The sequence below is a fragment of the Pristis pectinata genome, chromosome X (genome assembly GCF_009764475.1).
Source record: "Pristis pectinata isolate sPriPec2 chromosome X, sPriPec2.1.pri, whole genome shotgun sequence".
NCBI classification, from domain to species: domain Eukaryota; kingdom Metazoa; phylum Chordata; class Chondrichthyes; order Rhinopristiformes; family Pristidae; genus Pristis; species Pristis pectinata.
In genome coordinates, this window is record NC_067450.1 from 12690597 (window position 1) to 12714584 (window position 23988).

At 47.5% G+C, this 23988-nt stretch overlaps 1 protein-coding gene across 2 annotated transcripts in view; it reads left to right on the forward strand.

The window, feature by feature from the left end:
- The first annotated feature begins 743 nt into the window (after window positions 1–743).
- Window positions 744–23988, forward strand: part of LOC127567052 (activin receptor type-1B-like) — a 64193-nt gene continuing 40948 nt past the window's right edge. For both annotated transcript variants that reach the window (XM_052009717.1, XM_052009718.1), the window contains exon 1: window positions 744–915. In XM_052009717.1, the coding sequence (XP_051865677.1) occupies window positions 855–915 (61 nt within the window). In that variant the 5' untranslated portion in view covers window positions 744–854. The remainder of the gene's footprint in view (window positions 916–23988) is intronic.

Below are 23988 nucleotides of genomic sequence, written 5' to 3' on the forward strand. Positions count from 1 at the left end.
TGTGACAACGCAGACACTCCCGGTCCTGCGCTAAGGAGTTCTACCCGGGTTTATTTTGAACGAGGGCAGCTGGAGCGAACGGCTTTGAGTAAAACGGGCGTGGATCAGAAAGAACAGCGGATAATTCGGCAGAGAGCTGGCAAATTATTCAGATCGCCTTAACATTCTCCCGGCGCTGCAAACCCATCCGCAGAGCACGAGGTTTATGTGACCCACACCCACAGCACACTCACTACACCAATCCCAAACCTCACACGAGTGTGTGCAGTTCTTGTGGGATTCCAGATTCCAGCATCTGTAGTCTCTTGTGTTTGCACTCCACCAGCTCAGTGAAAGGCAGGCAGTAAAGAGAACATTGTTGAGAACAATCAACTTTTAGAAACAAACCAATAAAAAATATAGTTCTGATGGAAGGTGAATAACTCTTGTCTCTCTCTCCATAGATACTGCCTGATTTGCTGAGTGTTTCCTGTTTTTATTCTCAGATTTCGGGCATCTGTACGTTTTATGCCTCCATTTTATTGTTTTTGTAACAAGCGGAAGCTGACTGCGATGAAGCAACTAACGCAGATGAAAGTAAATGCCCCCGCATCTCCTCCCCGATTTTTCCCACAGTCTCGGAAAGCAGCAGTGGTGAAAGGGTTAAAATAAAAGATCGGCTCCAAAGCCGCCTCCTCTCCTGAGCACTGCCTCTTGCTGCTATTTGTGAATGCATCGGAGGAGAGAGGGAGAGGGCGGAGTAATCCCTTTTGTAGATTTCACTCAGTGAGACGGTTCCGTATCTGGTTAATTTCAACCTACCTCTGGTCAATTTCACCCACGCTGCATCTCTCAGGCGATGGCAAGCTGCAGGAATGGCTAAAACCTATCAGTTCTATGTGGTCTTTTTGCTCCTGAACATCAGGACCGGAGCGGGTGAGTACTACGGGAGTTCACCTGCTGTTAGAAGCAGGGCCGGTCGGTTTTTTTTACATGTTTAAGCGACTAAAATGTTTATTTACATCACTACCCTCGCAACATGGCGCCCAGAGTTGGATACAATGTTGTCACAAGACTGATTGTTTCACTGGCAATATCTCGTGATCCAAACCTAAATAAGAACAAAAAACAGTTTGTAGCTGAGATTTCAATGTATTCATTCCAAGCCTGCGACTCGTGCATTGGTTGACGGCTTTCAACGCTCTTATTTAGATATTTTAAAATAATTTCGCTTTTTTGTGTGTATTTCATTGCCCTCGTTTTGGCCTTCAGATCGTTTTCTGTTGTATGTATCGATTATTGGTGACATTGGGCATTGAGTTTATTGATCCGACTCTATTTCTACTCACCACCCCCTTCTCTCTCTCCTCCGCTCCCTTTCACATGTTTAACAAAAAGCGACAGGTACTTGAACGAGTGGCTTTGGCCGCCTAGTTCGGTCCCGATCGCAGTGAGCGTCTCATCAACCCTTGATCGCTCACCATTTCTGCGTAAAATCTGCCCACAGCACTTTCCCAGATGATCGGAAAACAGGTTGCTGATGTTTAAGATATAGTTTCTGGATTTAACGAGTTAAGGAGATGCCCGATGGACTTGACTCGGAAGAGAGGGGACGAGACTATTACACCACTGTCTTTACTGGAAACCTCGCTTCAGTGCATGCGTCTCTCTCTCGCCCTCTCTCCGCCACCCCTCACTCTCCCCCCGCCCCTGATCTTGAATTTGTAGTGAGTGTCCTGGTCTGACCCCGGACACTTGTACTTGGAGGAGTGAATTTGTAGTGATTTTGAATTTAAACTCCCTCCTCTTGTCTATCTCGCTTCCTGATTATAAGCGAGTGACGTTGGCCCCTGTTCATAAACAAAAGAACGGCAGCCAGACCTCCAGGATTATCTTGTTTCAGGGTGGGATGGCGTTGTGCAGGATCTGATGGTCTCGCAGCCAGGAACCCAGGGCTTGTGGGTTTTTTGTTGTCGTTTATTAATAAAGATAAAGCGGTCTCGGCCTGGACGTGGAATGAAAAGGTCAGTTGGACGGTCCCGGCTGAAACAGTAACCCAACGGAGACCAGGGTGGGGAGCTGTACGTCACGCAGGCCCACTGCGGGGGAAGCAGCTCCGGTTTTTTACCATTGGTTGTAGCGGGAGCACCCGTTTAATATTGTCAGGTTGGGGAGGGGAGAAGGTAGGTTGATGAGAGGAGGTGTGTTTTGTCCATTGCCTTGGGCTTGTGGTTGGAAGTGGAAGGAGAGGAAACCGCTCCTCCACAGTGTTCAGGAATTGTAACTTTCCACGGGGAACCTCACCGCCCAGTTCTCGAAGGTGAACAGAATCCCTTTCTCTGACGTGCAGTTTCCGTGTATGGGTGGGTGCTGGTCTTTGTCTGATGCCTTTACCTCCTGCCGCTTGCACCGATCGTTGTAAGTCGAGTCTCCTCTGTGTTTGCCTTCTTTGCGTGGAGTCAATTGATAATGGAAGACTTGCAATAAAATCGAGCCTTGTATCTCACTGAATCACAAGTCCATCACAAACCTGAAGAACGCCGGCTGTGAATAAAAGGGGCCCGAGTACTTGCATTTATATAGCACCTCTATCATCCCCAGCACTTCACAGGAGAGCAGTCGTGCACCGCTTGATGATGAGCTATATGGGGGTCGCTATATTAGGACAAATGACCAAAAGCAGACGCGGAAAAGGAGGCACTCGGGTGAGGTAGTGTAAGTGGAGAAACGGTTAACCGTTCAGGTCAATGATGAAAGGGGTCGCGAGCAGAAACGTCGACTGCCCATTTCCCTCTACAGATGCTGCCCGACTCGCTGAGTTCCCTCCAGCGTCTTGTGTGTTGCTCCAGATTCCAGCATCTGCAGTCTCCTGTGTCTCCAATGTTTCAGGTCAATGCCTTTGTGTCATGCAAGAGCAGGGAAGCCATGTTACAACTTTACAAACCATTGGTCAGACCACAGCTGGAGCACTGTGTACAGTTCTGGTCACCACACTACAGGAAGGGTGTGACTGCACTGGAGAGGGTGCAGAGGGGATTTCCCACGGTGTTGCCTGGGACGGAGTGTTTCGGTTATGGGGAGAGACCGGGTAGGCTGGGTCTGTTCTCCCTGGAGCGGACAAGACTGAAGGGGGAACCTGACAGAGGTGTGCAAAATCGGTGGGGGGGGGGCATAGGTCAGTTAGAGAGTGAGAAACTTCTCCCTATGGCTAAGACCAGAGCAGGAGTAAGAGATTTAGAGGGGACTTCAGAAACAATTTTTTGCCCCCAGAGGGTGGTTGGAATCTGGAACACACTGCCTGCGGTAGAGGTCGGTACTCTTTAAGAAGTACTTGATGAGTACAGGGGGTCCCCTGGTTATGATGACCTGACTTATGGAAATCTGACTTTATGCAAATTCTATGCATTTTCAGCCAGTAATATAATAAAATGTTCCACAGTGGTCATTAATAATGGTATGCAGTATATATTCCATTAGTCTAATTATGGGTAGGTGTTAGGGTGATTATTCAATGAAATGAAAGGTTGATAGCAAGTGTATGTAGAGCGATATGATACAGAAAAACAGATGCTCCTCACTTCCGGAGAATGGCTTTATGGACAGTTCTCAGGAACGGAACCCTTGTGTACCCAGGGACTGCCTGCACTTAATACACCAAGGCATAGAAGGCTATGGGCTGAGTGCGGAAAAACGGGATTAGTATCGATAGGAACACGGCGCTCTGTGACTCTGATCTTCATTATTGCCAAACGTGTGTTGGAAAAAGTTGGTGTTCAGAACCACCTTGATGCTGAAGGTTAGGAAAAGGGTCCTGAAGCTTGGAGACCAGGCAGCTACCTGCACAGCCACCAGAGAACTGAGGGTGGTTACAGAAATAGAGGCGGACATAGTACCTGATGGGTGTGGGGTGCAGCTGAGAGCTTTATCCTGTAAGAGCGCCAGTCACCCCTGTGCGATTCTTCCTTGTGGAGTTCCTGCCGGATATCTGTTCGCGATCCTCCTCCTCCTCCGAACTTTGTGTTCTGTCCCCTGCTTTCTTTTTCGCTTGGGCGCTGCTTGCTTTCTTCCACCATCCCCACCAACCCCAACCCCCTACCCATCCCCAAACACTCCACATTAACTGCAGACTGTTTCTCTGAAGGCAGTGCCACCACTGTGTAGAATCTGTCAGTGGAGGAGAAAGCAGCTCAGGCCACCAGAGCAATGAAGAGTGCTGCACGACCCAGTTCGTCAGCTCTTTGTCACACTCCAATTTTCTATCCAGTTCCCTTTGGAGTGTGAGAATATGAATCCCCTCCAGCACCCTTTTCAGTCAAGCAGTCTATTTTACATTAATCTTTGTGTGTGTGGTGTGTGTGGTTTTTACTATTAGTACAGTCTCCTCCTCTTCCCCTCCGATCATTATATAACAGGAAAAGTCTTGCTTTCAATTGTACACTCCACTATTATTACACGTGAATTCATCCCCTCAACTTTTCTACTATTGTCGCCGCTGCCTGGACCAACCAGTGCGTCTTCCCTAGTGTAATCTTTCCTGATGCTATTCTGAGAAACAGCCCAAGGTTGGAAGGATGCAATCTGCTAATGTTCTGTCAGATGTTCTTGAGCAGCTTAAACAGACGCAGTGTAAACATTTGATCTGCCTACCATTATCCTTTCCTGAAATCCTAGTGTCACCCAAGTGACAAGATTGCTTGTTGCAAGTGTCAAGATAACCAAGCCCTGCAATTAATTACACCAGGAGACTCTCTCTGTATACTCTGTGCTCATCTAAAATTTCCCTCCACTGTGTAATGGGAGGCTTTAGCTCCTTTTCTTTTAAACCAGTTGGCACCTTCTCAAAAGAGGGGAACTGGCAAGCAAGCCGGTGAATTTAATTGCTGGCACGTAACAATGTTGCTTTAGAAATCAACAAAAGTTGCCTGCTCTTCATTAATTAGTACCTTCCCTGTTAAGGCATTTGTTTTTTTCTGTTTGTACAGAGTTGGGAAAAATTAATACATCCTATCCCTTCATCAGTAGTACCTAGCTATTCCTGGTTCACTGACCTGTAACAAGGTCTTGCCAGTGGTTTGCATCTTGTCCTGAATTTGATTTGAAATGCTTCTGGTCACCAAAATATTGCCATAAATTGAGGTTTCCAAACTCCTGATGCTTGGAAGCAAAAGAGCTTTGTTTACTATTGAGGTCCAGGGGTTTTAACCTTTCTTGAAGCTGAAGGCAGTGCCACCACTGTGTAGAATCTGTCAGTGGAGGAGAAAGCAGCTCAGGCCACCAGAGCAATGAAGAGTGCTGCACGACCCAGTTCGTCCAGCTCTTTGTCACACTCCAATCCCTTTGCCCCTCCAATTTTCTATCCAGTTCCCTTTTGAGACCTGAAGCTGGAGAAGAGAAAGGTTCCCCATTGTTTTTGAGACTGTGTGGGGTGTAATTTATCTTGCAACTTTTCAAAATCTTCCAAAGCAAGATGCAGCCAATCTGTACACAGCAAGCTCCCACAAACAGTGATGTGATAATGATCAGATCATGCGTGGTTCAGTAGCATTGGCTGAGGGTTAAAACATTGACCGAGACACTTCCCTGCTGTCCTTTGGGATGGTGTCAATGGATTATTATATCCGCCTATCCGAGAGGGTGCAGGCAGCCCCAGTGTAATGTCTCCTCTGGAAGACGGGACCTCTGATGCTCCCTTATCCTTGCATTGCAGTGCCAACTTAGTCTCTGCATTACGGTTGGAGCACATGACTTGGAGACCACTTGGGTCTAGCAACTGAGCAGAGAAATTAGGCGATATTGGGTGGGAGGAGTCAATGAGGGGATGGGTGAGTGAGTGCACCTTGGGTGTAGCACAAAGCGTCAATGTTTTAAAAGTGACTCCCAAGTAGAGCAGCATTTGTGAATCCATTTGGACGTTGTATTTGCAAAAGCTCTGAATTTAATCTGATGGAATTGCTACCGTTCAGTTTAAAGTAATCCTGTGCATTGGGTATAAAATCGCTGAGGACGTTGGAGTCACTTGCCCGCAAGAATGCAGCCTTCCAGCTGCTGCAGGGCGGTTGAACTGCTGATGGTGAGATGGGTCAGCAATCCGATACTAGGATTCCATACAGCACACGATGCCTTGTGGTTGGAACCGGTGCTCACTTAAGTAATAGAACCGTCCTTGGTTATTTAATTGCATCCAAAATGAAGACTTTGGAAATGTGACAATTCTGTCGGAATGACTCCCTTAACCCCAGCACTGGCTAGTGTTTACACTTCAACTGACGTCACCAAAAACAAATCATTACTTTTTGAAAGAAAATAGAGCTATTTCTCGTTTGGCTAGCCCTCTGGGACATCCTGAGCTTGGACTGTGTTGTAGAAATGCAAGGCTTTACCTTGCAGCAGGATAAAGAGTGACAAAGCACAAAATGCCCACCTGTGTCCCTCCTGTTGTGTATGCCCATGCAGGGGGGTAATTATCAGCAGGAACCCTGATAGCTTCCTTGCCCTGTTGGGGGGCACTGATGCCATCTACTCGCACCCTGCGGGTATGATAACTTGCTTGCCACCATCCTACCTTCCCTATGGGAGTGGGGAGCGGTACCTGGGTCCTGCTCGTTGGTGCCTTAGTTGGGTGAGGGTTGGCCAATATGGGCATTGCATTCCTCCATGGAAGCACCAAGGCAGTCCATTCCCACTCTGAAAGCTCACTGCTTTTGTTTGGTAGGGACAGAGTAGTTTTTTTCATTGTATTCTTTTTGCTTGTGATCATCACCTTTCCTTCCCTAACTGCCTCTAAGAAAGTGGTGGCGATTCACTGCCTCGAGCCACTGCAGTCCTTCTGGCACAACCCTGTGGCCTACCAGGAAGCAGTGCTCCCTGCCCTTCTCTATACTTCTGAGACCTGGGCCACCTACAGTAGGCATCAAAGATACCACTAATCTGTACAGCTACCTCACTAGATTCCATGCCCCACCTTCGTCTCCCGTCAGATCCCGCCATCTGCAGCCCTCTGTCACCTCCACCTCTCACCTCCCAGCCTCTGTCACTGTCTCCACTCCCCCCTCCTCCGTCTGCCCATCCCCCCTCCTCACCTGGATCCACCCATCACCTCCCAGCTCTTAGAGTTGTAGAGCAATACAGCAGGGATACAGGCGCTTTGGCCCAACCAGTCCATGCCACCATGGTGCCCACACAACTGGTCCCAATTTCCTGCATTCGGGCCCATATCCGTCTAAGCCCCGCCCCTCCATGTACCGACCCAAGTGTTGTTTAAAATGTTTCATGTACCTGCCTCAACCACTTCCTCTGGCACCTCGTTCCATATACTCACCACACTCTGTGTGAAGAAGTTGCCCCACCCCTTCCCCTCGCCGCTTTATACTGACTGTCTCCCCTCTGTCTTTCAGTCCAGATGAGGGTCTTGACCTGAAATGCCAACTGTCCATTTTCCTCCACAGATGATGCCTGACCTGCTGAGTTCTTCCAGTGTTTTGCTTTAGCTATATCGGGCTGCCCATTTGTTCACATACCAGAGACCAGACTCCCGAAACAGACCCTCTATTTTGAGTTCTTGTCGTGGAAAGAGAAAGGCAGAGGAGAAGATTTGGGGATGCGCTTGAAGCCTCCTCGAAGAATTGCAACATCCCCACTGACCTCTGGCCCATGACAGATCAAAGTGGAGAAGGAGTGTTTCTGGATGGGACTTGACCCTCTAAGCAGTGCATCTCTGCATAACTTGCAGAACGAGTGGACTGTCTTGCAAATTACCTACTCACTTGCCCATCCCATTAGGCCCCTCCTGACTCGTCTAGGTCCCACGCCGGACACTTCAGTCACCTCAATTAGAGTTGAAGATGGTCATCTGTGATCCTGAGAATCTGCTTAAGAGTAACATTGGCTATTTAGCCCACCTCTTCCCTGTCTGATTTATGCTGAACACAAGCCTACATCTCACCCTGTCATTGTGTCTTGCTCATGGTTTAAGGGGAAGCAAGATATTACCCTCAATAACTCCTTGTGGTCAGGGGAGTTTAATAAAAATTCTCCCAAATTCTTCATTAAAAATTCCATTCTGATATTTATGAGGCCTGGTCTTGGATTACTCCCACAGATGGAGCTTCTCTACGCTGTGGGACGTTCATTATCATGAAAACTCCTATTGGGCTGCCCCCTCAGTTTTTAAGAGCAAAGATCCCCAGTCTGTTCGGCTGTTCTGATTAGATATCACGCTTGGTTCTGCTGTCATCCTTGTAACTCTTCCCTTGTAATGTTTTTGCATGCATTGTGGACATTGGGCTGGACACAGTCTTGAGGTACTTGTAGAGTGATTGTGACTGACTGCTGACTGCCCTTGCACCCCCCCCTCCCCTCTTTCTTCCCCCCCCCCCCCCCCCCCCCCCCATAGTCCACCTCATGTGCTTCCCTGTCGGGTACTGGCCTAGAAGTAGAACTAGTCACTGAGCTGTCCGCAACTAATGAAGGACTGGGTCCTCTGTGGTCAGGGCTGAGAATGTGTTGGTATCTCTAAAGTATAGAGCAAGTGAGGTGGATTGACAGGAAAGTTGTCTCATGCTTTGCCTCATCTGCCCTCTGAGTTTGGAGATGAATTTGTAATCTTGTTTAGAGGCTTCAGGTTTCTTTCTACTCCTCCCTCCCCATTGATGGACTAGATTTGACTTGTAGATGAGCAATATTCTCACTGCTGACACAACCTAATAAACCATTAGGCTAACCTAACATCACTGGGGAATTGATGGTTCTCCAGGTCTGTTTTGTTTGGGCCGGCAGCAACGACTGTGTCAGCAACCTGTGTTTTCCTGGGCCCAGTGATGAGCTGTTGTTTTCTGGGCTTTCTGTACCTGCACTCCACAAAGTGGTTCCATTGCAGGTAACGTCACGCCACTGTTCTAATGCTCCCTTGGCCTGACTCTCTCCTTGCACTCCGTATAAGCTGAGCACGTCCAAAATATTGTACTGCTTTTCACCAATGCACCCAGCCACGATTGTTCATGCCAACCTACACTTGTTCTAGTGTAACAACCTGGATTCTAACTCTGTTCAAGTCTCTCCTTGCCCTTGCCTCTCCCTCTGTCTGTAAATGTCTGCCCTCTCGAGTCTGGTATTGTTGCAAATCTGGCAGAATCCCTGACGGTGAGTGGGTCACTCGAACTTGCTCCACCGTTCAATAAGGTCACGGCTGATCCCATTGTAACCTCCGCTCCGAATTTCTGTCCAGCCCCAGTAACGTTTCACTTCATCGTTTATCGAGAATCGATCTACCTCGGCCTTAAAAGAAAATGTTAAAAATATCGCCGCTCTTCCCCTGCTGCTGATCACACCGCACCTCCACCCACCTCTGGTCTCGTATCCCATCCTCAACCCCTCTCCCTCTCTTGTTTCCCTCCTCTCCTCTTCTGATCTCGCTCCTGACCACCACCCCCCCACCCCCCCCCCCCCAGCTCCAATCCCTGTCATGTCTTCACCAATGTCCCCCTCTCTGATGTCGAGTGGTCAGTCCTCAGCAGAGGCCTCACCTTTGTACCCCTGCGGCCACACCTCAATGAGCTCCGAGCCCGTCACGATGTCGAAGACTTCCTCTGTCACCTCCGCCCCTGTGTCTATTTCTTTGGCAAGGAGTCCTCGCCCCCATCTCCAACACACCTCTTCCTCGTGGGCACTCCTTTCTAGCCTTCTCCTCTCTCTTAACCTTTTCATTTCTAATTGTCGACCCGACATCAACTGTCTTGAACTCTCCACTCCCCTCGCCTTCTCCATCCTCACCCCCTCCGAACACTCAGCTCTCCGCTCACTCTACACCAATCCCAACCTCGTCACCCTGATTCTGCCTGACCCCCTGAGTTCCTCCAGCACCTCGTTTTTTTTAGCTCTAGATTCCAGCATCTTGTTTCTCCAAACCCACCCTGTCAAGACTCATTTGTTTCAATCAAGTCCCCTCTCACTTTTCTAAACTCCCAACAGGTACAAGCCCAGCCTTTCTTCATAAGACAACCCCCTCATTCCAGGTATCATTCTGGTAAACCTTCACTAAGCTGCTTCCAACACACTTACAACCTTCCTTAAAAGAGGAGACCATGACCATACGCTGTACTCCAGGAGTGGTCTCGCTGATGTCTTTTCATAACCTCCCGACTCGTGGACTCGATTTCCCCTTGCGATGTAAGAAACGGGAGCAGGAGTTGGCCAATTTTCCCCTGAAGCCTCCTCCACCATTCAATAACAACACAGATGATCCAAACTTGGACTCAATACCACATTCCTGCTCTGTCCCCATGTCCCTCGACTTCTTTGCAGTTTAAATATTTGAATGTATTCAAGGGAGAGATTAACGACGACTCCACCTCCGCACTCTCTGAGGAAGAGAATTCCAGAGATTCGCCACCCTCTGAGAGAAGGAATTCCTCCTCCCCTCCATCGCAAATGGATGTCCTCTTATTCTGAAACTCTGCCCCCTAGTTCTAGATAGCCCCATTGGGGGGGAACATGAGCTCCCACCCTGTCAATCCTCCTCAGAACCTTGCATGTTTCAATAAGATTGCTTCTTATTCTTCCAAACTCCAATGCAAGTACAGGCACACCCTCTCTTCGTACATCAACCCCTCCATCCCAGGAACTGAACCTTCCCTGCACGGCCTCCAATGCAAGTACACCTGTCCCTAACTATGGAGAGCAGAACTGTACACCGCACTCCAGATACGGTCTCACCAGCTCCCCGTAACATTGCATCAAAACATCCCTACCTCTATACTCCACGTCCTTTGCAGTAACGGCTAACGTTCCATTAGCCTTGCTCTACCTGCATGCAAAGTTTGTGTTTCATGTACCAGGACCCCCAGATCCCTTTGTACCACAACATTTTGTAGTCTCATTTGGTTTTAAATAATTTGCTTTTTTTCTTGTTCTTCCTTCCAAACTAGATAACCTCCCACGTTATCTTCCCACATTTTACCCCCATCTGCCAACTACTTTCTGACTTGCTTAACCTACTTCTATCCCTTTGCAGGCTCCTTGTGTCCTCCTCACAACTTGCTAAGGCACCTCTGCGTCATCAGCAAAGTTAGCTACATTAGAATTGGCCCCTTCATCCGCGTCATTAATACAGACTGTAAATAGTTGAGGCCTGGGGCAGGTCGGCTATGATTGTGTTAAGTGGCAGGGCAGGTTTGAGGGGCTGAATGGCCTGCTGTTTTCTTGTGTTCTTCCGTTCCCCACGTTGCATGCTTTTGTGTTTTCTACAGGATCTTTCTTAACTGTGTGTTAAGATGACGGACACACTGACTGTGTTAGGATGATGGACTGTGAAATGAAAAGGTGGCTGGGCAGCATCTGTGGAGAGCAGTAACGATTTGGATCGATGCCCCTTCATCAGAATTGGGAAACGTTGGAGAGAAATGGGTTTTGAGATGCTGGGTAGGAGGTGAAGAGAACGCAAAGAACAGTGATAGGGCAGGAGAGGTGAGACTGTCTCACAGCAAGGATAATGGCGCAAAGAAAAGAGATAAAAGATGAGTCGAGAGGAGATGTAAATGTCCGTAGAAATTGTCGGAACTCCCAGAAGGCTGAAATGTGCCTTGTTGAAACATGAGGAGCTGTTCCTTGAGCTTTTTGCTTGGCTCATCATCGCTCTTTTTGGCTGAAATGCTTGCTGCAGGAGCTGCCTGGCTGGGGTTATTTCTCTGATATTTTGTTTAATGCACTGTGGAGAGTTCAGCAATCCCACTCCCTTCGTACTTGACACCCTGCACCCCATCACCTCCCCACCAATATCCCCCAGGAATATGAACAAATGGAGCCCACAACGTAGTCACGGTTTTGCTTTGAGCACAGTGTAGGTGCTTTATAACTTTTCTGGACAAATATATTTGCCGTATTGCATGGCTGTACAAAATGGTGTAATATTGGATGTGCAATTTTACCCCCACCCTCTCGTTTGAAGTGCATTGTGCCTGGAAGGGATAAGTGGGGGTGAGGGAAAGACTTAATGTTTGGCTGCTGGTTGATGAAGTGCTTATTTGTTCTGTCTATGCGAATTCTCCAGACTGGTGTTGGAAGTTCTCACTTGGATTAGTGTGTGGTGGGTGTGGTCTGGCAACTGATTGCAAATGAAGTGCTGATTGTTCTCTGCGTGACCTCTGCAGACTGGTGCTTGTCACTGTGGCTTTGTCGGAGTCTGGGATGCATAAACAGAATTAAATAAGAGCTGGGGCGACCGAAAATCTCTCCGTGCCAAAAAAACAATCCTGTTTCAGATGGGTCTATGTAGGCATCAATCCCAAGAGTCTCTTGCACGTTTTATGGGATAAAAGGTTCTCGCCTAATCTAGGATCAGTGTAGAATGAGGGAAAGAGGGCTTGCATCAGCAATAAACACTTTGTGTGGGGTGCAATCTAAGCAGGAAGCTTGTCAATGATGGTCTGTTCTTCAAGTGTGTTCGCTCAAACCCAGTAAATGGTGATTTTTAAAAAAATGTTCACCCTTGTTTTGGTATTGGTTTATTATTGTCACTTGTACCGAGGTACAGTGAAAAACTTGTCTTGCATACCGATCGTACAGGTCAATTCATTACACAGTGCAGTTACATTGAGTTAGTACAGAGTGCATTGAAGTAGTACAGGTAAAAACAATAACAGTACAGAGTAAAGTGTCACAGCTACAGAGAAAGTGCAGTGCAATAAGGTGCAAGGTCACAACAAGGTAGATCGTGAAATCATAGTCCATCTCATCGTATAAGGGAACCGTTCAATAGTCTTATCACAGTGGGGTAGAAGCTGTCCTTAAGTCTGGTGGTACGTGCCCTCAGGCTCCTGTATCTTCTACCGGATGGAAGAGGAGAGAAGAGAGAATGACTCGGGTGGGTGGGGACTTTGATTATGCTGGCTGCTTCACCCAGGCAGGGAGAGGTAAAGACCGAGTCCAAGGAGGGGAGGCTGGTGTCCGTGATGTGCTGGGCTGTGTCCACAACTCTCTGTAGTTTCTTGTGGTTCTGGACAGAGCAGTTGGCGTACCAAGCCGTGATGCATCCAGATAGGATGCCTTCTATGGTGCATCGGTAAAAGTTGGTGAGAGTCAAAGGGGACAAACCGAATTCCTTTAGCCTCCTGAGGAAGTAGAGGCACTGGTGAGCTTCCTTGTCTGTGGCATCTCTGTGATTTGACCAGGACAGGCTGTTGGTGATATTCACACCCAGGAACTTGAAGCTCTCAACCCTCTCGACCTCAGTACCATTGATGTAGACAGGTGCATGTACACCGCCCCCTTTCCTAGTCAATGACCAAGTCTCTTCAGGTGATTGACAGCTGTCCCACCACCCCAGAAACTCTTCCAGTTCCTACCCCCAGATTTCTCTGCTCCTTCAGTTCTGGCTGTGTCCTAGATTGGCCTTCAGCCGCTACAACCAGAAACTCTCTGGAAACCTTTCCAGCTTTCTCGATGTCTTTCCTCCTTTTAATATCATTGTACCCTTCTTGCATTGGGCCACCGTTTTAATACCTCCTCATGTTACAGTACAAATTTCTGTCTGATCGTGTTCCTATGAAGTGCCATGGGAAATATTCAGTCCGCTGAAGGAGGAAGTTGTTTCGGCATTGACAGGTAGCTCGGTTGATTCACCTGGTGGGGACGTTGCCTGTATAGAAAGGAAGATCTTAAAATTGGTCTGGGGTGGTATCAGTGTGATACTGGTGGTTAGTGATGTGTTGGATTAGCTGGAGTCCCTACTTCTGGTGGCCCACTGCTAGAAACAGAGTTATAGAGTTAAATATCAAGGAAATGGCCCATTCAGCCCATCGTATCCATCACCACCCATTCATACTAATTCCATTGCACCAACTTCATTTCATTCTCCCCACACTCCCATCAACTCCCCCCAGATCCCACCCCCCACCCACACACTGGGGACAATTTACAGCGGCCAATTAACCCACCGACCCGCGCGTCGTTGGGATGTGGGAGGAAACCGGAGCACCCCGGGGGGAAGCCCACACAGTCACAGGGAGAACATGCAAACTCCACACACACACACACACACAGCGCCGGAGGTCGGGATCGAACCCGCATCCCTGGAGCTGTGAGGCAGTAGCTCTTACCCCCTGAGCCACTGTGTCACCCTGACTTCTAAATTGAACACAAAGGGAATGGAAGGATAGGGGCAGGATTTGGATAGGCTGCGCTGCTTTGATTTCATCAAAGAACCTGCCAGCTTTCATTGTTGGCAAGAAGCTAACGTCTTTAATGGGGAAGTGGAATGAATGGATGATGAGAGGATTTTGTCTCGAGGATAAAATAGACTGCCATTTTACCAGTTATAGTTCTTCTGTGCATTTTGCAGCTTTAGGCAAATGCGGCAGCAGCTTTTGTGTACAGTGTAATCACACAAGGTAGCTCACTGGTCAATGGGTTTTGTTTGGGTCTTGTGTTGGGTGGTCAGTACACTGAATATGGTCTTGCAGTTGTTCAAATGGCACTGTGGGAAATCTTTGACATTCATCAAACTGGGGCTCTGCAATGCCTTGTCGACGGAAGGCCAGGCATGGTTCTGTGCAGTGTTGGGGCACTCAGCGCATCTGTGGGTCAGATCGTATGGGATCTGGCTCACTCACTCGCCTGATATGGAGGGACCTTCGGAGTGACTCTCCAGGCCTGTCGCCAGGCTGCGAGTGGCAATGAGACCTCGGGTAGTGGATCTGGAGGCTCTGCCCTCAGACTGTATTGACAGCTTGCTGCTCTCGAAGGCCTTTCATCAGTTGTTCAATGGTATATTGGTACCAATGGTGAGAACTGGTAAAAATAGTCTTGATTAAATTATTGGGGGAAAAGTAAGTTGCCTCCAAGCCTTAGAAATTAATTAAAAATTTTAAGATAAAGTAAAATAAGCAAGTAAATGGGGTCTGCTGCTTGGCATAAAACTGAGGGTCAGAAAATGACATACTTCAGTCATAGAGTCACAGAGCACTACAGCATAGAAACAGGCCCTTCGGCCCATCTCATCCATGCCGACCTGATCTTCTGCTAGTCCCATCTACCTGCACCCGGACCATATCCCTCCAAACCCCTCCCATCCATGCACCTATCCAAACCTCTCTTAAATGTTACAATTGAACCCACATTTACCACTTCTGCTGGCAGCTCGTTCCACACTCGCACCACCCTCTGAGTGAAGTAGTTCCCCTTATAGATTTCACCTTTCACCCTAAACCTATGACCTCTAGTTCTAGTCTCACCCAACCTGAGGGGAAAAAGCCTGCATGCATTCACCCTATCTATACCCCTCATAATTTTGTATACCTCTTTAAGATCTCCCCTCATTCTCCTGCGCTCCAGGGAATAAAGTCCTAACCTATTCAACCTTTCCATATGACTCAAGTCCTCAATTTCCGGCAACATCCTTGTAAATATTCTCTGCACTCTTTCAAGCTTATGGATATCTTTCCTGCAGGTAGGTAACAAGAACTGCACACAATACTCTAAATTTGGCCTCACCAACATCTTGTAGAACTTCAACATCCTAACTCCTGTATTCAATGCCCTGATTAAAAGGCCAAAGTGCAAAAAGCTCCCTTTACGACCCTATCTACCTGTGACGCCACTTCCAAGGAACTACTGATCTGTATTCCCAGGTTCCTCTGTTCGACCGCACACCTCAGAGCCCTACTGTTCACTGTGTAAGTCCTACCCTGGTTTGTCCTCCCAAAGTGCTTCACCTTGCACTTGTCTGCATTAAGTCCCTGTATGCTCCACTCCTGGACTCGGTGGTGAGTTCCGGGGACGTGTGGGGATCCAGCACGTTTTAATTGGGGGAGTGGAAATTGGAGCTGAGTGAGCTCGTAAGGAGCAAAGAGTCCAATCCCGCCTGAGGAGCTTCACCTTCACTTAAAAACAAAAAAAAACTTTCATTCCTTTTGTACCTCTCATATCCTGTCAGGAAGTTCAAAAGCATTTTACAGCTAATAAATGACGTGTGCAGCCAATTGACAGCAAGTACCTGATAACAATCAGATAAATTAATATCTTTAAGGTCAGTGAATGATTTAAATATTGGCCAAGACACGGGTGAGTTCTATTATCGCTGCTTTTACACCCATTTGAGAGAGCAGACAGGGCTTTAGTTTAACATTTCACTCAAAAGACAGCACTTCCAACAGTACAGTACTCCAACACTATCTGACTCCGAGGCGAGATTGCTAACCATGGAGCCACAGCTGATGCATCCAGTCAATAAGTGCACTTCTGCAACACTCCAAGGCGGTCAATATTTGCAATAATTCCACTAAATCTGTTTAAATGTGCAATCATGGATCGAAGCAAGACCTGGCTTGCTGCCTTTTATCATTTCACCAATGATCCCTCCTGTACACTTCTAAGACACGGATTACCTAGTTTATAAATGAGAGGCATAGATAGGGTAGGTTGTCTGAGCCCTTTTTCCCAGGGTGGAAATGTTCATTACTGGAGGGCAGAGGTTTGAGAGGGGGGAGTTTTTAAAGGAGATGTGCGGGGCAAGTTTATCTTTACACAGAGAGTGGCAGGTGCCTGGAATGCACTGCTGGGGAGTGGTGGAAGCAGATACGATAGAGACATTTACGAGGTATTTAGACGGGCACGGGAACAGGCAGGGAATGGAGGGATATGGACCACGTGCAGGCAGGTGGGATTAGTTTAAATTGGTGTCATGGTCGGCACAGACGTGGGCCGAAGGGCCTGTTCCTGTGCTGTAGCAGCAAACAATCTGCGGGAGGAACTCAACGGTTCGAGCAGCATCTTGTGGGAGGAAAGGAATTGTCGACGTTTTGAGCCGAAATCCTGCATTGAGCCCTGATGCAGGGTTTCGAACTGAAACGTCGAAAATTCCTTTCCTCCCACAAGATGCTGCTCGACCTGTTGAGTTCCTCCCGCAGATTGTTTGCTGCTCCAGATTCCAGTGTCTGCCGTCTCTGGTGTTCCTGTGCTGTACTCTTCCATGTACAGTGGGAACAGCAAACCAGTCTCCACAGAATCCTCCAAATCCACTAGAAGGATAAGTGAACTAGTATCTGCCTCCTCTCCCAGGCCAGCGTTCTCCGGCACTGAGGCTACGCTTGCGTTTGGTCAGATCTACTGTGCAGGCACGTCATTTGCATGTTGAACACCAGCAGACACAACTCTGTCTCAACGAGGGGTTACCAGGGGGACAGGGAACGATTCAAGGATCTTCTCAATCCTCTTCGGGAAGAGTGTAACACCCAAGGGGGAATCCCTGACCCTTTGATCTGCTCAAATTGGAGGGAGAGCATTTGGGGTGGCATTGAATACCTTGTACTTGTGCGCTCTGAGTCCTGTGGAAGGAGTGCCCCACCTCACAAACTACCCACCAACCCCATCACACACACCCCCTGCTCTGTCTGTGGCAGTCTGTGGTTCCCACATTGGTCTCATCAGTCACTTGAAGGCAAGCCATCCTTCATTCCAAGGAGCACGTCCCCTTTGACATTCACCAACGTTTACCTGTGCACCATAGAAAGCATCCTATCCAGATGCATCGCGGCTTGGTACGGCAACTGCTCTGCCCGGGACCACAAGAAACTGCAGAGAGTTGTGGACACAGCCAAGAACATCGCGGACACCAGTCTCCCCTCCACAGACTCTGTCTACACTTCCCGCTGCCTCGGTAAAGCAGCCAACATAATCAAAGACCCCTCCCACCCCAGTCATTCTCTCTTCTCCCTTCTCTTGTCGGGCAGAAGATACAAAAGCCTGAAAGCACGTATCACCAGGCTCAAGGACAGCTTCTATCCCGCTGTTGTATGACTATTGAACGGTTCCCTAGTACGATAAGGTGGCCTCTTGACCTCAAAATCTACATCGCTGTGGCCCTTGCACCTTATTGTCTACCTGCACTGCACTTTCTCTGTAACTGCAACACTTTACTCTGCATTCTGTTATTGTTTTACCTTGTACTACCTCAGTGCACTGTGTAATGAATTGATCTGTATGAATGGTATGCAAGACAAGTTTTTCACTGTACCTCGGTACATGTGACAATAATAAACCAATTCCAATTCCCCTTATTTAAGGAAGGATGTAAGTGCATTGAAAGCAGTTCAGAGAAGGTTTACCAGACAGATGCCTGGAACGGGTGGGTCGTTTTATGAGGAACTGTTGGAGGGGCTCGGCTTGTATCTGCGGGAGTCTAGAAGAGCGAAAGAAGATTTGACTGAACCGTATAAGACCCTTGTACTACCTCAATGTACTGATGTAATGGAATGATCTGTCTGGATGGCAGGCAAAGCAAAGTTTTTCACTGTACCTCAGGACATGTGACAATACTAAACCTATTTACCAGAGAAGCAGACTACCACTGTGCTGTGCGCTGCTTTTCACTTTTACACGGACCACTTCCTCTTAATTGTTTGGCACCTCTGACTCTCTCTGTTCATGCCTCCTTGCCCAAAGGTGCTTAGAGTACGGTTACGTGGGCACTACTGGCCATCTGGTGCATCCAAATTGGCCGTGTGTCTGACCAGATGGTTGAGCCTTGTCACGTGCTGCTCAGGGATCCTGTCCTACTCTTGCTTCACACGCACAGATCTTTTTCCAGTAATGAAAGTGGCGATGAGAGCTGATGTTTCCGATACCCAGACCCTGCAATCATCAAGGTCTCGGGTGTTTAAATCTCCACCCGGTGTAGTGTGAACTTGCACCCATTCTATCCTTCACCAGAGGCACTTCTTCATATATGGAGTGTTTGAGTTTAACCGTTAATGTCATCGTGCCCCATAGGATATTAGGTGTAAGGGACTATTCTGGTTCCTGTGATCAGTTCCAATTTTGGAAGCAGTTCTGAAGAATGTGAAGCAGCCTCGGTACAGGTGAGTGATGGCTCTACTCCAACCTCTCTTGGATTGGCCGAGTGCTTCCAGGAATAAAGGTTTAACCCCATGAATCCCCCTGGAAGGTGTCCAATCAGGGATGGTAACTCTCAGGAATCTGGCTGGATAGAGTATCGGGAGGAGACTCTGATCCCTCCCTGCGTTCGAACTTGTACCGTTCCTTGCACCACCAATCATGCTCTGTTTTTGCCAGCTACACTGGCTCCCAGTGAAGTTCTGACTTCTTTTTTTGTCTTTTAAACTCGCCTTGAATTTTCAAAAATTGTTACGTGTTCTCGTTCTTCCCCATCTACGTAACTTGTTATGGCCTTCCAAATTCTCGGCCTTCAATTCTGAACCTCAGGCCATCCTTGAATTTGATCACACCACTGCTGGCAGCCATGCCTTCAGCTGCTATGGCCTCAAATTTTGGATTCGTACCCCCCCCCCCCCGCCATTCCCCTCCCAAAAATAAACTCTTCTGCATGCCTCCTTAAAACAGCTTTTAGTCATCTGTCCTAATTTCCTGATTTGACTTGGTGTCAAATATTCTATAACACTCCTATGAAGCACCTTGGGGCAATTTTCTACATTTAAGGGGCACTGTATAAAACATTGTCATTACTTTGTAGAATAGCATGAACCTACTGGGCCTTTGTTATAAATGCCAAAAAGAAATTTACAGTCCAACAGCAGAGTGTCACTTAAAGCATAGGAGGAGAAATCCATTAATGTTAAAAAAAACAGCTTTTGATTCCAAACTTAACTGTGAACCTTGCTAACTGCCTGGAGCCAATGTGCTAGTGGAATTTCCAAACTCTGCTTTGGAGGAGTCTAATCCTTTTAAAACCCAGACTAGGTTAATGCGCAAAGGAAAGAAGTGTTTATTGTTGTGTAATCCTCTTGATATTCCTGACTAGCCTAATTTTTTTTTAAAAAAGTAGTCATATCCAGGAATTGGTGTCTGGGAGTAGACCAGCTGCTATAGCAACCAATGCTGCTGATGTGTCAGCTGCTAAAAGTGTGGGAGATGCCAGAGTTTTCAATTGGATGTTTACATATTGCATGCACTTGGGTAGTGTGATGTATGTATTGTGTTCACTATTTCCTGTTCTGCTCCAAGTGATGCCAACTCTTGCCCAGTCGTTACATTGCCAGGCTAGATATTTGTGTTTCGTGCCTTGGCAGCTGCAAAACTGCCAAAGGGGCTCCAGCTGCACCTATTAGTTGACCCCAGTCTTAACTCTTAACTTAAACCTCTTAACCTGCATCAGAGAAATATCTGATTCTTCTAGTCATTATGTGGGTGGGATCTTTCTGTGTATAAATTGGGTGTCTCGTTACCTGCATCACAGCAGTGGGACATCCTGAGGTTGTGAACTGTGTTATTTAAATGCAAATCTGTCTCTTTTTTTACCCTCTGAAAGGAAATCTTGGTGAATCTTTACTCCATGCTGGTGCCTTTTGTTAAACTGAATACACTTGAGCGACTTGTAGAGAGGAGGTCACTGCTGCTGGCTGTTTAATTGGGCAGAAATTTTAATTTGTAAAGTGCAGTGTTTTTCTTAAGCACTCAGATGCTGTGGCTGTATTCGAAGAGGAAGGGGTTACTTTCCCCAACACTTCCATCTTTTGTAGCCGCTTTGCAGAGGTGATTTACGACTTACCTGACATGAACACCTACAGCACTCAACACTGGAATTTTTACCAAGCGTGACTTCAAAGTCTTCAACAGCTCCTATCTTGCTGGCACGCGCACTCTACAGCAGTCTGGCACTCCCTTCGCCTCTTCAAAAAGTTCTCACCCACTTGTTTGAATTAATCTTCTACTTCTAGTATTGAGTGATCGGCCTCTGCCTAGATCGCAAGTTGTAGAATGCCACCAGTTTACAGTGGAAACACAAGAGACGGCAGATGCAGGAATCTGAAGCAACGAACAATCTGCTGGAGGAACTGAGCGGGTCAAGCAGCATCTGTGGAGGGGGAAGGAATTGTCGACGTTCCGTCTGCAAACACTCCAGATGCAGGGTTTTGACCTGAAACGTCGACAATTCCTTTCCTCCCACAGATGCTGCTCGACCTGCTGAGTTCCTCCTGCAGATTGTGTGTTGCTCCAGTTTACAGTGCCTGACCTGTTTTTTTTATATTTCCTGAAATAATACTTTTGGATATTGCACACTCTATCTGCACAGCCACTGGTTGAAGTGACCTTGAGATAAATTCCAGTTTCCTTGCATATCTGGTGTTCTTGGAATTTGGATTAGGTTTGGAGAGTAGACGTGGATTTTGTTCACCTGTTCTTGCATTCTGGAATTGGCTTTAGCAGAAATGGACGTAGGGGGAGGAAAGAGAGGGCAAAGGTGTCGAGACCAAACACTAGAGCTTGATTGAAGCCAGTGAGAGGGCACACCAGCTGTGCTGTCCTTTGACTAGAAATGTTTAACATTTATCGGTGTTTATCAGTGGGGCAGTGGTTGTGATGAGTGGGGGAGGGGAGGGGAGGGAGGAAGCAAGCAGATGGGAGATCTAAAGCATCTCCTCATTTGCTGTCTTGACAGCTTTTCAGTTTGGAGCTGACTGTTGATCCAACCGGTTTGTGAACTGGTGAATCCAAGCTGTTGTTCCCCCCCCCCCCCCCCCCCCCCCATATTTCCGACACTTAACCCAACTGACTGAGCGAGTAACGGAAAGATGCTTGCGCTTCTACAGCGCCTTTTACGACCAATGTCTCAGATCGCTTCACAGTCATCATCATATGGTGCTCAGGTTCAAAGTAATAAAGCACAAACACCAGTGTAATATTGACCAGATAATGGGATTTTTATCTTAGTGATGTTGATCGAAGGATCTGTGCTTTCAGAAGGGAAAACAACCGGATTTAACACAACTAATTGCTGTTTGATGAATAGTTTGGAGAATATTGGTGGAGAGGTCTCAATGTGAAGGGCAGCACTGATTTAACAGTAAATCTGGAGTGAGATTGAGAGGATAGAATGCTACTGTTCTTGTGTATTGGGTTCGGGGATTAGACTTCCTTTGTCTAATCTGACCCGGGTGTATTGACACACCTGCCTTTAGTGACCACTCAGTTACCCCAGGGACATTTGGGTGTCCACCACGTGGTAAAGGCCAGGGAAGGGTGGGCCATGTGGCTGGGGTGGTGGTGGTGGTTGTTGGGCATCGAGAGAGGTCAAGGTCGAGTTCAAGTTTATTGTCAAGTTCAAGACAAGGTGGCTGCTTCTTATGATTGCCTTGCAGCCAGCAGCCCCTCCAATCATATTTATTCACCTTACAACTTGTGATGGGATTTGAGCTTGTTGAATCACATGAGGAATGGCCTTGTTCCCCTGAGGTGATAGTCATTGTTGAAGGTTTCGACTACAATTAGTATTGGTTTATTATTGTCACTTGTACCAAGTACAGTGAAAAACTTGTCTTGCATACCGATCGTACAGGTCAATTCATTACACAGTGCAGTTACATTGAGTTAGTACAGAGTGCATTGATGTAGTACAGGTAAGAACAGTAACAGTACAGAGTAAATTGTCACAGCTACAGAGAAAGTGCAGTGCAATAAGGTGCAAGGTCACAACAAGGTAGATCGTGAAGTCAGAGCCAATCTCATCGTATAAGGGAACCATTCAATAGTCTTATCACAGTGGGGTAGAAGCTGTCCTTGAGTCTGGTGGTACGTGCCCTCAGGCTCCTGTATCTTCTACCCGACGGAAGAGGAGAAAAGAGAGAATGTCCCGGGTGGGTGGGGTCTTTGATTATGCTGGCTGCTACACCAAGACAACGCGAGGTAAAGACAGAGTCTGAGGAGGGGAGGCTGGTGTCTGTGATGTGCTGGGCTGTGTCCACAACTCTCTGCAGCTTCCTTGTCCATGGCGTCTACGTGATTTCACCAGGACGGGCTGCCGGTGACGTTCACTCCCAGGAACTTGAAGCTCTCAACCCTCTCGACCTCAGCATCATTGATGTAGACAGGTGCGTGTACACCGCCCCCTTTCCTGAAGTCAATGACCAGCTCTTTAGTTTTGTTGACATTGAGGGAAAGGTTGTTGTCGTGACACCATTGCACTAAGCTCTCTATCTCCTTCCTGTACTCCGACTCATCGCTGTTTGAGATACAGCCGACAAGGCAGGCACTTCACATCCAATCTTGAGCTTTGCCTCCGCTTGATACTCCTGTAGCAAATATCACTGGGAAGACGAATTCCTAATTTCTCCTTAGTTCTTGAACGTGATGAAATGTGCCTCATTCCAGCATATGATTGAAAGTCTATGACCCTCCTGCTTCAATATTCCTTCTCATGGAAAACACAGGAGATGCAACATTCCCTCTTTTTTACCTTTTTCCCTTCCCAATGTCCGATAATCCAAGCAATCTCTCCAAGCAAAGCAGCGATTTACTTGCGCTGCTGCTAATTTGGTGTACTGCACCTGGGTCTCACTCCATGGCCTCTGCATTGTGGAACCTGAGTTGTAGATAGGGTGACTGCCTTTGCCGAACAACTCTGTTCTCTTGCAACACACAAAAATTGCTGGAGGAACTCAGCGGGTCAGGCAGCATCCATGGAGGGAAATGGACAGTCGATGTTTCAGGTCGAGACCCTTCACCTGGATCGGTGTCTCTTTCCCCTTGTACTGGGGCAGAGGAGTCAGACTTCCTTTATCTAATTTGACATTACTCCCCTAACTCTGGCTTCACGAACACCCCCTCCATTTACTGGCCTTCAGCTGCCTCAGCCCCCTGGGATCTAACCTTTGGAGTTCTCCCTGCAAACATTCTGCTACCCCAACCCCACCCCCCCCCCTTTACAATCTATTTATTAGGCCAAGGATTTTGGTCAATTGTCTCTAAGTGCCTCCTGAAGTGGTTCAAGTGTCATTTACTCTCGATGTTCCTGTGAAACACTCTGGGCTGTTTCCTCCCCCTGTTAAATGCAATAAATCAAATCGAGTTGTTAGTGAGATCTTGCTTTGAATTGCACTCGCAGTAGGCAAATCCTTGACCTTTGACCCAAAGTGATGTTGACAGGGCAAGTAAAGGTACAAGTGCAGTTAATTGGGTTTAAAGGTCATTAGTTTGGCAAGCTACTTGCAGACCTCTTTTTATTTATGGGTGGTGCGGCTGCCTTTTTAGTGGGGGTCTGGCAAT